The 13,908-nt window shown below is 32.6% G+C and overlaps 1 protein-coding gene and 1 pseudogene across 3 annotated transcripts; both read left to right on the forward strand.

Moving 5' to 3' along the window:
• The first annotated feature begins 851 nt into the window (after positions 1-851).
• LOC123217956 (calcium permeable stress-gated cation channel 1-like) lies at positions 852-8,015 on the forward strand. 3 transcript variants are annotated; one of them, XM_044639061.1, is made up of 11 exons: positions 857-1,145; positions 1,781-2,253; positions 2,453-2,588; positions 2,680-2,781; positions 3,039-3,158; positions 3,233-3,313; positions 4,263-4,603; positions 4,692-4,937; positions 5,493-5,817; positions 7,210-7,443; positions 7,529-8,015. In XM_044639061.1, exons 2-11 carry the CDS (start codon positions 1,781-1,783, stop codon positions 7,805-7,807), a joined length of 2,337 nt encoding a protein of 778 aa, XP_044494996.1. In that variant the 5' UTR covers positions 857-1,145; the 3' UTR covers positions 7,808-8,015. The 3 variants fall into 3 exon arrangements, with proteins under 3 accessions (XP_044494998.1, XP_044494997.1, XP_044494996.1); XM_044639063.1 differs by lacking the exons at positions 7,210-7,443; positions 7,529-8,015 and adding an exon at positions 6,389-7,016 and having other exon boundaries at positions 852-1,145; XM_044639062.1 differs by lacking the exon at positions 3,233-3,313 and having other exon boundaries at positions 856-1,145.
• Positions 8,016-9,936: 1,921 nt separating this feature from the next.
• LOC123218843 lies at positions 9,937-12,672 on the forward strand (annotated as a pseudogene).
• The last annotated feature ends 1,236 nt before the right edge of the window (positions 12,673-13,908 follow it).

Below are 13,908 nucleotides of genomic sequence, written 5' to 3' on the forward strand. Positions count from 1 at the left end.
TAGTTCAAGTTTGTTTGAATTCACAACTGTTAATTTGAGTTTGAGTTTCACCTGCTCGAATCAATAGACAATAATAATGTAGAAGTAGAAGTATTTCCGAAAAATAAGAAAGAAAGAAGAATTTTAGTTGGCATGAACTGTGCTACATAGATAAAACATATTTTAAAACGCATCTTTTAATATATAGATTTGGGTTTTAAAAAATGATCAAAATATAGAATCAAGATAAATGCAATGATAACGAGTCCAACTCATTTGAATGATAAATAATTATATTAAAGAAGGAGAAGATAATTCGAATTTAAAAGAATAATTCGAGAAGAAGCATCACCCCCAAGATGAGTTTTGATGTGATGAAATATCAACTTTTAATTAAACTCAAGCTAAAATTTCTTTATTTTGATCTCTATTTGCTTGAGTTGGACAACACTTTGAATTTAATTCAGCTAGGATTATGTCCACACCTACTGCATTTACACAAATAATAAATAAGTAATATCATATATACTAATTTTAAATATATAAAATAAATATATAATTAATAAATAAAAATATAATTAAATATTATTTTATTTTTAATTTAAAATTATTCAAACATATGATAAGTGGTAATATATCACTTATATACTTATTTTATATATTTAAAAAATATATAATTTTATTGATAATAAATATTAATTTATATATTAAAAATATAACATAATAAATATTTATTTATTTATTTAAATTAAATAATTTTAAATTAAAAAAATAACTCCTAATCATTTAGTAACTTTAATGTTGTTAACAGACAAACTGTTGTAATAACATGAAGCATGCTCAATATTTTACAGAAAAGCATTGACAATGCTTATAATTCTTTCGATTATAATATTTGCATTTGCTGGTTAAAGATGGAGTAAAATATTTGATAAGAATATCAATAATGTTTGAAGAAAACTTAGGTGGGATGGACTGACAAGTAAGAATGCTTGAGAGTGAGTGAGTGTTATAGCTTTGTAGTTATCGTGGAGGATGGGTTCAAGAATGTTCTTAGCAAGCCAAACACTCCCTAACTCTTCTTCTTCTTCTTCTTCGTTCAGAGGGTTTTAAGTTGTGTTATCTCCTGCTTGTTTCTTCCAGGAAGCTTTTTCGAGAAGTAAAAAGTATGAGCTTCCTTTCTTTTTATTTATTTATGTTTTCGTCTTTGATTGATGGAGCTGCTGAGCTTGAAAGTAAAAATTCATGTTGTTCTTTTTAGAATAAGTGTTACATTAGAATTTCAAAAACTGCAGATACTCAAAACTTTCGAAAATCATATTTTTTTTCTTATTACCTTTGATATTCTATATATGAATACGGTTGGAATTGGCAATCACTTAGCATATAAGGCGCGGCACACACGGGGCCAACTGACAGGTCAGTGGGTGGGGCTTGGTCCTTGGTAAACGGGGCTGCCCACGGAACAGTAAACGGTTTAGGGTTAATCCATGAGAAGCCATTGGAAAATTTCTCTTAGAAATAAAACTCTACTAGGCTGGAGGTACCACTTTTTGGGTGAACAAAGATAAATTGTGCGCATTCTTTCCCTTTACTGTTTTGTGTGTTTGTTTTGTTTATATGGATTCCTATCATTTGCTAGTTCGTTCAATAGTGTCCGATTTTGAGTTTAGCGCCCAAAAATGAAAGTGAAATTTGAAATGGTTTGATTCTAACATTTCAATTTTTTTATGAATATTTATATTGTTATTCAATCTAAGGGAAAATTGAATTTTTGTTGAATTTTTGTTGGGAGATATAGATGGCAACGATCGGAGATATAGGGGTTTCAGCTGCTCTGAATATTCTTATAACCTTTATTATCTTCATAGCATTTGCAATATTAAGAATTCAATCCATCAATGATAGAGTCTACTATTCGAAATGGTATCTTAAAGGGTTAAGACAAAGTCCAATGAGTACAGGAGCTTTTGTGCGGAAATTTGTGAATTTGGATTTTGGAGCATGGATAAGGTTCTTGAATTGGATGCCTATGGCATACAAGATGCCTGAACCTGAGCTTATTGACCATGCCGGATTAGATTCAGCTGTGTATTTGCGGATTTACTTTATGGGGCTCAGGATTTTTGTCCCTATTGCATTCCTTGCTTGTGCTGTTTTGGGGCCGGTCAATTTTACAAACACCACATTAGGCAGAGATAACAAGCTATCAAAAATCACTTCAAGCGAAATTGATAAGCTTTCAACTTCAAATATCCCGCTTAAATCAGAGAGGTGCCCTTTGTTTTTTCTTTTTCTTTTTAAATTTCTAGATGTTATGTAACATCCTGGTCTAATAATCTAATCCACTATCCAAATAGTTCATCATGGTAGTAGACTAGGATGTTACATATTAATCAAGATTTTTATACTATCTTGATTGTAATATGATGAATTTTTCTGCACAAGAATTATGTTTCTTTTTGAGCTGCAGATTTTGGGCTCATATTGTGCTGGCTTATGTCTTTACCTTTTGGACATGCTATGTGTTGAAGAGGGAGTATGAAAAAGTTGCCGGTATGCGGTTGCATTTTCTTGCATATGAAAATCAGCGGCCAGATCAGTTTACAGTATGATCTGTTCCTCTCAATGTGACAATTTGATCTTCATATACTATGCTTCTAAGCTGATGTTGACTGATGGAATCTTATTGCTTCACAGGTCCTTGTTAGGAATGTTCCTCCAGACCCGGATGAAACTGTTAGTGAGCTTGTGGAGCATTTCTTTTTGGTGAATCACTCAAATGAATACCTAACACATGAGGTTGGGCTATCTTGATATCTGATTTCATAGAATCTGATTCCTTGTCATAAGCCATGAGTTATGACATGTTTCAAATATTGTGTATTCCAGTTATCTCTGTACTACTAGAGCTGCAACTGAGCTGAGCTGACTCGATATTGTTGATCAAGCCATGAGTAGCTCGACTTATTTGCAGCCCTATGTACTACTCTACACATGCTTAATAAGTGATCTTTTGGGCACTCACTTCCAAATTGCTTATGGTATAATTTATGTAGGTGGTAATTAACGCTAACAAACTTGCCAGATTGGTGCAAAAGAAGAAAAAGATGCAGAATTGGCTTGTCTACTACCAAAATAAATATGCAAGAAATTGTTCAAAGAGGCCGGTTATGAAGGTAATACTCATTTTGAGAACTTATTGTCATTGCAATATGTTAAGTTTGCTAATTTATATGGATTCTTTTATCAGACTGGTTTTCTTGGACTCTGGGGCAGAAAAGTGGATGCAATTGAACATTACATATTTAAAATTGAAAAATTGTCAACAGAAGTGAGTATTACTCTTATGCTTCATATTTAAATAATTTAGACTGGACAGTCTTAGTTGCTCTGTGCTCAAAACTAATCATGCCACCCTTTTTTTCAATTTAGCTGGTTTTGCTGTGTTCACCTTTTGTAAATATAACATACTGGTCGCTGTCTTAGTCTATCTTTCCTTAAAAAATATAGCCCTATTTGTTGGAATTGGTGAGAACTTGATTTTTTTTGCATTATTAATTCCACAAACTCTCTAGTTTGTTCATTATTAAACAACATAATGGCCGTGCTTGAAAAAAAATTAGCTAAACACCGGACAACATTACAGTAGTTCACTATTAAACAGCTAGATAATGCCCGAGCTTTAAAAAAAAAAGCTAAACACTGAACAACATTACAGTAGACTGTACTAGACAACATTATGTTAGACTGGATAGGATAGATGCAGTGCTCGAGTTCGAGAGATGCATATTCAAGATAGAAATTGTTGATTTGAGGTTGGCTTGAGAAATTACACTTAAAATTTATAGCATATTTATTTATCAGTCATCTCTATATTCAAAATTCATTGTTGGGTTGCATGTGCTAATTTTACAAGCTTAGGGGGTCAGATAAAATTTTCATATTGGAATTAAAAATTTAGCAAGTAAATGTATGTTTTAGGGGTAAATTGAGATTTTAGCGTAAATGTGATATTTCAAATTTTAGGGATTTATTAATATTATACAGCTCACTTAAGTTGGTGAGTATAGCAAACATAGATTTGACAATAACCGAGCATAGCCACAAGAAGCTAAAGTTCCACTCATTTATAAGCCTAATTACATGAATGTTTAGTTCTATCAATTGATGAGGTTGATATCGTGATATGCTATTTCATGCTTAGCTCCAAATTCTTCTCTCGTATTTCCTTTTGAGGAAATGTTTGATTCAAAGATATGATATTATGGTGTTGTTTTCAGATAGTTGAGGAGAGAAAAAGGGTTATTAATGATCCCAAGTCTAGAATGCCAGCAGCATTTGTTTCCTTTAAAACTAGATGGGGAGCAGCAGTGTGTGCACAAACTCAACAAACCAGAAATCCAACTATATGGTTGACAGAGTGGGCTCCTGAGCCACGTGATGTCTACTGGAAAAACCTATCAATTCCATATGTTTCACTCAGAATTAGGAGGCTGATCACTGGCGTTGCATTCTTGTTTCTTACCCTCTTTTTCATGGTCCCTATTGCCTTTGTACAATCTCTTGCAAGCATTGAGGGAATAGAGAAAGCTGCACCATTTCTGAAACCCACAATTGAAATGTAAATTTCTATCATCCTGGAACCCTTTGAGTTAGAATTCAGATTGCATTTCAATAAAAAACTGATACTGTCTTGATTCATTATGCAGTGAGTTTGTTAAAGCTGTCATCCAAGGTTTTCTTCCTGGTATTATATTGAAGATTTTTCTCATCTTCCTCCAGATGATATTGATGATTATGTCTAAATATGAAGGCTTTGTTTCTCTATCGACTCTAGAAAGAAGATCAGCATCTAGATATTATATTTTCAATCTTGTGAATGTCTTCCTTGGGAGCGTAATAACTGGAACTGCATTTGAGCAGCTAAATTCGTTTATAAGGCAGTCGGCAAATGAGTATGTAATTCTCTCGGACTAATGACTGTCTTCTCTGTTTTTTTCTTGAATACGGAGATATTGGAAATAAAGATGGACAAAAAGAAATTGCATTTGTTTAGGTAGGGGTGGATTTGAGCCGAACAAGTGCCAACTTGAGCTTAGCTTAACTCTGGAAAGTTGAGCTTGAATCTAGAATTTGGATAACACTGAGTCATCGGACAAGGAGAACAAGAACAATCTTCGAAGAAGAAGAGCTTTGGTGAAGAATCGTCGGTAAGCCTTTGAACTCGAACCAAGCTGCTGAGTTAAAGCTTCAGTTCGAGTTTGGCTTGTTCGAATCAAACATGGATTCAAGCCCGTGCTAACTTAACTCGAATCCACCCTTAATTTGTTAGAATACAATTGTTGAATTCATCTCGTCCATTGTATGGATGTTTGTTCTTTCTCACTTTTTGATAAGTGATTGCATAATCAATTTAGACACAGATTTGAATTGCAAATGTCTTCATCCAGTTTTTTTTATTGTCTATCACTTTTGCGAAAATGAAGCTTAAATCTTTTTTTTATTGTCAGAATTCCCAAGACAATTGGAGTAGCTATACCAATTAAAGCAACTTTCTTCATAACTTACATAATGGTCGATGGATGGGCTGGTATAGCCTTAGAGATTTTAAGGTTGCAGCCACTGATAATCTACCACTTGAAGAACTTCTTCTTGGTGAAGACCGAAGAGGATAGGGAGAAGGCAATGGATCCTGGAAGTCTTTGTTTTAACACTGGAGAACCTCGCATACAGTTGTATTTTCTAATAGGCCTTGTATATGCTACAGTGGCACCTCTTTTGCTTCCCTTCATTATAGTTTTCTTTGGGCTGGCCCATATTGTTTTTCGTCATCAGGTAACCAGTAAATAATTTTATCAGATTTTTCAATTTACACAATGATTTAATTGTGCATGTGGGCATGTCTTTGATAGTTCTTGTATAGTGATGACCTGAGTTTTTGTAAAGGACCATTTGACCTGAAATCTCTGGTGGTAGCAGAGGGATTAAGTCCATAGGCCTTTCCATAGCCCACGACTAATCTTATATGCTGATAGCCTAGTTGAACAAAGCTGATACTACCTGTAGACTAGAACAACCTATTGTAATATATGATTTCTTGCAAATATGTGACCAACTAGGACACATGTATCTATCAGCTAGAATTTTTATATATGAAGTTGTCTTTTAAGTTATTGGAAAGAGATGATAAGTATATTGAAAATTAAAGTGAGCTAAGATCAAGAGTTTTTAGAAAAGAGAACAAAAATAATCTCTTTTAGTCTTCTTCATTGTCCAATCTTTTTTATTTGTAGTGATATTTTCTCCATCGTTTGTTTGTGATGTTTTCCCATATTGAGTTTTTCATGTAAATATTTGTGCTTTTGATTTAACTATTTGTGCATTTTGATGTTTGTTTTTTCTTTAGGTTTTATAACGTTAGTCCACTACAACAAATGTATTTGTCAATCAAATGGCTTGATCATAATTTTCATACCATCAATCTAAGGAGACGAAGATCAAATATCTTGTATTGCTGGATGATTTTGCTCCAATTGCTTGATTCTCTCATGAGATTCCTGAAATAGTTTTCTGCAAAGTTACTGGGCATGCCAATTTCTCGGTGCTTTTAGATTAAGCAATACTATGTGTATTCATTTTGAATATATAAATTAGTATATATTTATGTGTGATCACGTAATTGGATATTATTTTATTTTTAATTTAAAATCACTTAATTACATGATGATACACATAAATGTGTATCCGTTTATGTATTCAAAGTAGGTACACATGATTTTTATTTTTTTAGATTATGCCTGTGTAATCAAGTTTTCACCAACATTCCAACTGTGTTTTCATATTATTTTTCATTAAGCAACTTGTCTGAATTCAAAAAGTGGTGGTCTGCATTGTGGATTTTCAAAAGAAATGTGTAGTGGTAGAGGCAGGATTGGGCCGATAGACCCACTGGTCTGTTGTTATCATATTCATATTGCTCAATTACTGTTTATTATTGTTCATTCTGATGTATTAACATAAATTTGTGGTGTCCACATAAGTCGCCAATTTTTTTGGGATCTAAAATTACGTTTTTGTACACAGAGAATTTTCATCCCTTGCCTTGTAATCTTCTGCCAGTTATTAGAGAAATTTCTTCTTCTACTGTCCGTGATTTTCTTGTTTTGCATTTTAACGTAAAATCTTATGTCCTTGTGTTACTGTTTATAATTTTATGTGAAAATGTAGATAATAAATGTTTACAACCAAGTGTACGAGAGCGGTGCAGCATTCTGGCCTGATGTCCATAAAAGAGTCATAACTGCATTGGTTATATCACAGTTGCTGCTCATGGGATTGCTGAGTACAAAGGAGGCTGCTCAGTCCACCCCATTTCTCCTTGTTCTTCCTGTTCTTACGATATGGTTTCACAGGTTCTGCACAGGCCGTTACGAACCTGCATTTGTTAAACATCCATTACAGGTCTGTAAATTCAATGGTTAATTACAGAATTTCAGAATACTGTTTTTATCTTCTCAACAATCTGGGATTTTCCCTGAAATTTCAGGAAGCCTTGATGAAAGATACTCTGGAACGTGCCAGGGAACCGAACTTTAACTTGAAAAGTTTTCTTCAAAATAAATACATCCATCCAGCCCTGAAAATCGTTCATGAAGAAGATGATGACGACATTGAAATGCAGCAAGGAAACATGGAAAGTGAAAATGTTTTAGTCCCCGCAAAGCGCCAGAGCCACAGAAACACACCATTGCCCAGCGACATTAGTAGTGCATCCTTGCCGTCTCCCTCTTTGCCCAATACCGTTACTGAAAGCTTAGAGCCATGAATCAGTCCACATCTAGCTATTTGCAGGTCAATCAGTGAAGGACAACAGTCTGAGATTTTCTTCCTCTTTTATATATGATTTTTCTCATGTTGGATTTTTCACGTAAATTTTGCATTTTAGGTTAGAGTATTTGTGCATCTTGTGGATTGTTTCTTCATAGGGTTTCAAAATAAAACAGTCTGAGACTGTTCATTTCTTTGTTTCTCAACATGACTTGCTCTTTTAAGCTTTCTAGAAACATGCTTCACTTTCATTTGACATAACTGCATCACAATCAAATACAAAATTCAATTTGCTCCGTTCCATTGATGTCAGAAATCATTTTCTGTTTACGTTGCATGGCTTTGCATGAAAACACATTAACATTAAAAACAGCCATTTTAAAGGTTTTTTTTTTCCATGACAAAACTAGTGGTATATTTTTTTCTCACATAATTGTGGTACATAATTGCTTATCTTTCTTTCTTATTTGTGGTACATAATTGCTTATTTTTCCTTTCTTATTTGCTCTTGATTGAGCGAGAAGAGCTTGCCACAAGTCCTAGGGGAGCAAACCGCAAACAAATTTTATTGACTTATTTATGCAATATGATGTTAGATAATTTTGATGTGAGAGGAAAATAAGCAATTATGTTATCTAATCACATGTTATTATGTTAGTCTAAATAAGTTAGTATGATTTGTTTGTATGACTTTTGTTAAGTCTATTAGAAAACTGATTTGTTTGTATGAATAAGTCAGTATGATATGTTACCTAATTATGTTATCCAAGTATGTGCTTCATGTCTTTTTCTTTATAAATTATATTTGTTTTCCTTCCATTTGAGTCATATTATGTGTAAAAATAAATCATACTAAGTTACACATATAATTAGTTGTGAAACGTGATTAAATAATTTTAAAGGAAAAAAATAAATAACAATAACATCATTCAATGTTATACTGTCATTTCAATTCATGTATTTGTTTATAAATAAATAAACACAAACTTTAATATAAATAATGACATGTTATCATTTTATTAATATTTAATTCAAAATTATGCACTCACATGTTGACATGTCGTTGATTGATCTCAAATTTGTGTTAATTTATAAACAATTTTGGGTGCAATAAAGAAACCAAAATTTTTTAAAAAAAAAAAAAAAAAGCCAAAAGACTTGTTCCCACCCAAGGTTAGATGTAATCCCAAACTCCTATCCTTCAACTTGTGAAATTCAAAGTCCCGACTAAAATTCTCAATTAAAATTAAGGATAAAATCGTTGTTTAACAAAAAAATTTTAAAAATTAAAGTTTTATTACACTCCCCAAACCCTCTCTTTTGAAAATCAAACAATTTTCTTTTTCTTGAAGTTTGAAAAATAGCAATATCACTCCTAAGGTTTTGAAATTACCATCGAAGAGGACGAAGTTTGTTGTCTCTGACCGCGTTTGTCCTCTCACTTAGGTTATTTCTCTCTGCTGACTTGTTTCCACCCACTAATTAAAACATTACCTCCGATGAAGATGAAATCGTCCGAAGATACTCTGATAAAGAGGATTTCATCTTCGTTGAAGGACATTACTGTTTTCAATAGGTGGGAATAAGTTGGCAAAAGGAGATAAGCTGGAAGAGAGAGCCAATGCAACCATAGATGGCAAAATTCGTTGTCTCTAGTGATGAATTCAAAACCCTATGAGTAAAATTGTCACTTTTCAAACTTTGGGTAAGGAAAAATTGTTAGTTTTTTAAAATTAGAGGGGAAAATGTAATAAAACTTTAGTTTTTTAACTTTTTTTTTGTTAAATAATGATTTATTTTTAATATTATTTGAATTTTTTAATAAAATTTTACTTTTGAGTGAAAGTTTGAGTTTTAAAAAATTGGAGAGGATAAACTGTGAATTACATTTAACCTTGGGTGGGAATAACTCTTTTGGCAAAAAAAAAAAAAAACCTCATTTTCATAATTTAATCTTGTAGCAGTTTCTATTTTTAGCAATTATTTATTGTAGTTTTCGATTTTAAGTGTAGCGCCAGAAATTGAAATCTGCTACTGGCACTGGTAATTATGGTTCTATCACATTGTAATCATAACTGAAAGTTTCAAAGCGGAAATACTTGATTTAATCATCAAAGCTCATTAGATATGATAGCCGGATCTGTATATACTGTGCTTCTAGGCCGAAGTTTTCTGAAGGAAGATATTGATTCACAGGTCCTTGTTAGGAATGCTCCTCCAGACCCGCACGAATCTGTTAGGGGGCTTATCGAGCATTTCTTTTTGGTCAATCACCCAGATCACTACCTAACACGTCAGGTTGACTTTTGTTGATATCTGATTTCATGGAAGCTGATTCATTGTCAGAAGCCATGAGTTATGACATGTTTAAAATATTGTGAATTCCAATTCGGTTATGTGTATTACATATGTTTAATGGGTGACATTTTGGGGACTCAATTCCAATTTGCTTCATGGTTTATTTTATGTAGGTGAAAATCAATGTAAACAAAATTGCCAAATTGGTGCAGAAGAAAAAGATGCAGAATTGGCTTGAGTACTACAAAAAGGCCGGTTATGAAGATAACATTCAATTTGAGATGTTGTTTTCATTGTAAACTACTAAGTTTGCTAATTTATATGTATCCTTTTAAGGCTTAACTTCTTGTGATCTCAATATGTGTATGTTTTCTTTTGCCAGATTGGTTTTCTTGGACTTTGGGGGGAAAAATTTGGATGCAATTGATTATCACATATCTGAAATTGAAAAATTGTCAACAAAAGTGAGTATTACAATTGTAATGTTCTATATTGCTCTTGTGCTTTATATTTAAATAACTAAGACTGAACAATCTTAGTTGCTCTATGCTCAAAACTAATCATGTTGCTCTGTTTTTTTCAATTTAGCTGGCTTTGCTTTGCTCACTTTTTGTGAATATAACATACTAGTTGTTGTCTTAGTATATCGTTTCCTTAAAAAATATAGCCCTATTAAGCAACTAGAAAGTGCCCGAGCTTCGGCAAAATTTAGTTAGACTCTGGAGAGCTTTACAGTAGTCAATCAAACTCCAACATTTTTCTACCATATTCGAGCCTTAGCCAAGCTGAACAAGTTGGTAAACAGTTGACTTTTCCCCTTTTTTCAACTGCTCAGACCGTTTCACTAAAGCTTTGGCCTGTCTCACTATTTTGAACCATGGAAAAATGGTAATTTCCCTGGTAAGAAAAATGGATATACGGTTTTGTATTTTCAACAATTACATGTTTCGTTCTCTGTCTTTAGGAGGGATGAGCAGTCCAACTTAAATTTAAAGCATTGTCATGATGGTCTTTAGATCTTACGATCAACATGAAAGTTTAGTTCTATCATGTGATGAAGTTGATTCAGTGATTTCCTATTTCATGCTTAGCTCCATATGAATAAACAAGAGGTTTCTGTACTTTATTGGGCTTCTTTTGTTGTGTTTCCTTTCAGTATCATTATTTTGATGCTGAGACATTCTATTTGGTGTTGTTCAGATAGCTGAAGAAAGAGTAAGGGTTGTTAATGATCCCAACTCTATAATGCCAGCAGCATTTGTTTCCTTTAAAACTAGATAGGGTGCAGCTGTGTGTGCACAAACTCAACAAACCAGAGATCCAACTATATGGTTGACAGAGTGGGCTCCGGAGCTGCGTGATGTCTATCGGAAAAACCTGGCAATTCAATATGTTTCACTCAGGATTAGGAGGCTGCTGATTATTGGTGTTGCATTCTTTTTCCTCACCCTCTCTTTCATGGTCCCTATTGCATTTGTACAATCTCTTGCAAGCATTGAGGGATTAGAAAAGGCTGCACCCTTTCTTAAACCTAATATTGAAATGTAATTTTCTATCATCCTCAAACCCTTTGAGTTAGAATTCAGACTGCATTATTATAAATAACTGATATTATTTTAATTCATTATGCAGCAAGTTTGTTAAATCAGTCATCCAAGGTTTTCTTCCTGGTATTGTATTCAAGATTTTTCTCATCTTCCTCGAGATGATACTGATGAGTTTGTCTAAATATGAAGGCTTTGTATCTCTATCGTCTCTAGAAAGAAGATCGGCATCTAGATATTATATTTTCAAACTTGTGAATGTCTTCCTTGGGAGCTTAATAACTGAAACTGCATTTGAGCAGCTAAATTCGTTTATAATGCATTCCGCAAATGAGTATGTAATTATTTCGGACTAATGATTTTCTTCTCTGCTTTTTCTCCTATTAAGTAATGCTAAAATAGAAGAGGGAGAGAGATGAAATAGAGATGGAAAAAAGAATTTGCATTTGTTGGAATTCAAGTGTTTAATTCATCTCATCTATATTGGGACAAAAGACTTTTTCTATTGTATGGATTTATTTTTCCTCATTCCTTGAGTAAATTAAGGGGTGGATTACCCTCTTATAAGTGATTGCATAAACAATTTAGCTACAGATTTGAATTGCAAATGTCTTTATCCAATTTTCTAATTGTCTTTCAGTTTTTTGAAGGTGAAGCTTAAATCTTTTTTCCTTTTGGCTGAATTAATTCCACAGACAATTGGAGTAGCTATACCAATTAAAGCAACTTTCTTCATAACTTACGTAATGGTTGGTTGATGGGCTGGCGTAGCCTTGGAGATTTTAAGGTTGCAACCACTGATAATCTACCACTTGAAAAACTTTTTCTTGGTGAAGACTGAAAGTGACAGGGAGGAGGCAATGGATCCAGGAAGTCCTTGTTCTAACACTGGAGAACCTCGTATTCAGTTTTACTTTCTATTAGGCCTTGTATATACTGTCACATACCTCTTTTGCTCCCTTTCATAATTGTTTTCTTTGCGCTGACCTGTACTGTTTTCCGTCATCAAGTAAGCAGTTAATAATTTTATCATAATATTTCATAAGATCAATCTACTAGATGAAGATCAAAACTTTGTATTGCCAGATGATCAAGTAAGCAGTATGCAGGTCAAAATTCTAATTAAATTGATAGATAACAATACTTGGAGGTATGTAAATGAACATAGTTCTTAGCATCAATTTGTAAAATAAGCAAGAAAAATAATAATCCATGGAAGTAGTTGGGGGGTTTTTAAATTATAAAAATATTAAAAAGGACAATACATGTCAGTTAAATACAGAGGTGCTGTGACTGTCAGTCACTCATGAATGCTTTACTTGGAAATCAAGGCACAATCTGTAGTTGCCAAAATACGAAAACTGAAACTGTGTACAATGCGTCGCCTGAAACAACAAAACTAGGGGCGCACGTTTTTCTTCGCGTGGAACTACCGTCTTTACAACTACCCTTCCTTCAAGCCCAACTGGTACTACATATATATAATAAACATACTTGGTTTTGATTGGACTCGATTTATGTTTAATTTAAATAAAAAGAATTTAAATTGAAGTAATTTTAGTATATCAAAATTATTGTTGATGTCACCATTTATCTTATCAATAATTTTTTTTAAATGTAATTAAAATTGAATTTGAGTATAATTTAATTTTAAAAAAAGATTAATTTGATATTGATTTAAATTTATAATAGTTACTTTGAATTCATTTGAACTAATTAGAGATATTGACGAAAAATAATTATTTAAATAAATAATATTATTAATGAGATGAATAATATTATTAATAATATATAAATATTATTGTCAAAAAAAAATTTAAATCAAACTCGAATTAAGTTATCAAACTTAAACTCTAATTTAATTTCTATTCAAATCAAATTAAACATAAATTAAGCATAATCTGCGACGTGAATCACTGTATACAAAAAAAAAAAACACGTTACTTTTGGCCTCTAATTAACTATTGCCATGCCGTTTAGAATTCATGGCATGTTATAGAGGACTTTTTGAAAAGGACTTTGTTAAAGTATACATATTTTGTTTTCTTTTTTATGGAAATTGTTTTTCTAAATAATTTTTTATTTACAGTATCAGTACGATATAAAAGGCTTAATGCCAATATAGGAAATATCCACATATGCAAACATTCCTGTCATCTCCCTTTCACAAATTAATTAAAAAAAAAATCTAAAATAGATAAAGGAAAGTTACAACTCAGGAAATAGCATCCATCCAGTATCTCTCACAAAAGACAAA

The sequence above is a fragment of the Mangifera indica genome, chromosome 6 (assembly GCF_011075055.1).
Source record: "Mangifera indica cultivar Alphonso chromosome 6, CATAS_Mindica_2.1, whole genome shotgun sequence".
NCBI classification, from domain to species: Eukaryota; Viridiplantae; Streptophyta; class Magnoliopsida; order Sapindales; family Anacardiaceae; genus Mangifera; species Mangifera indica.

Bases quoted from the DNA above. Each gene is read 5' to 3' on its own strand.
- LOC123217956 (XM_044639061.1), top strand. From the start codon at position 1,781: ATGGCAACGATCGGAGATATAGGGGTTTCAGCTGCTCTGAATATTCTT. The intron at 2,782-3,038 runs GTTGGGCTATCT...TAATTTATGTAG, and splicing joins ATGAATACCTAACACATGAG to GTGGTAATTAACGCTAACAA. The intron at 3,314-4,262 runs GTGAGTATTACT...TGTTGTTTTCAG, and splicing joins TTGAAAAATTGTCAACAGAA to ATAGTTGAGGAGAGAAAAAG.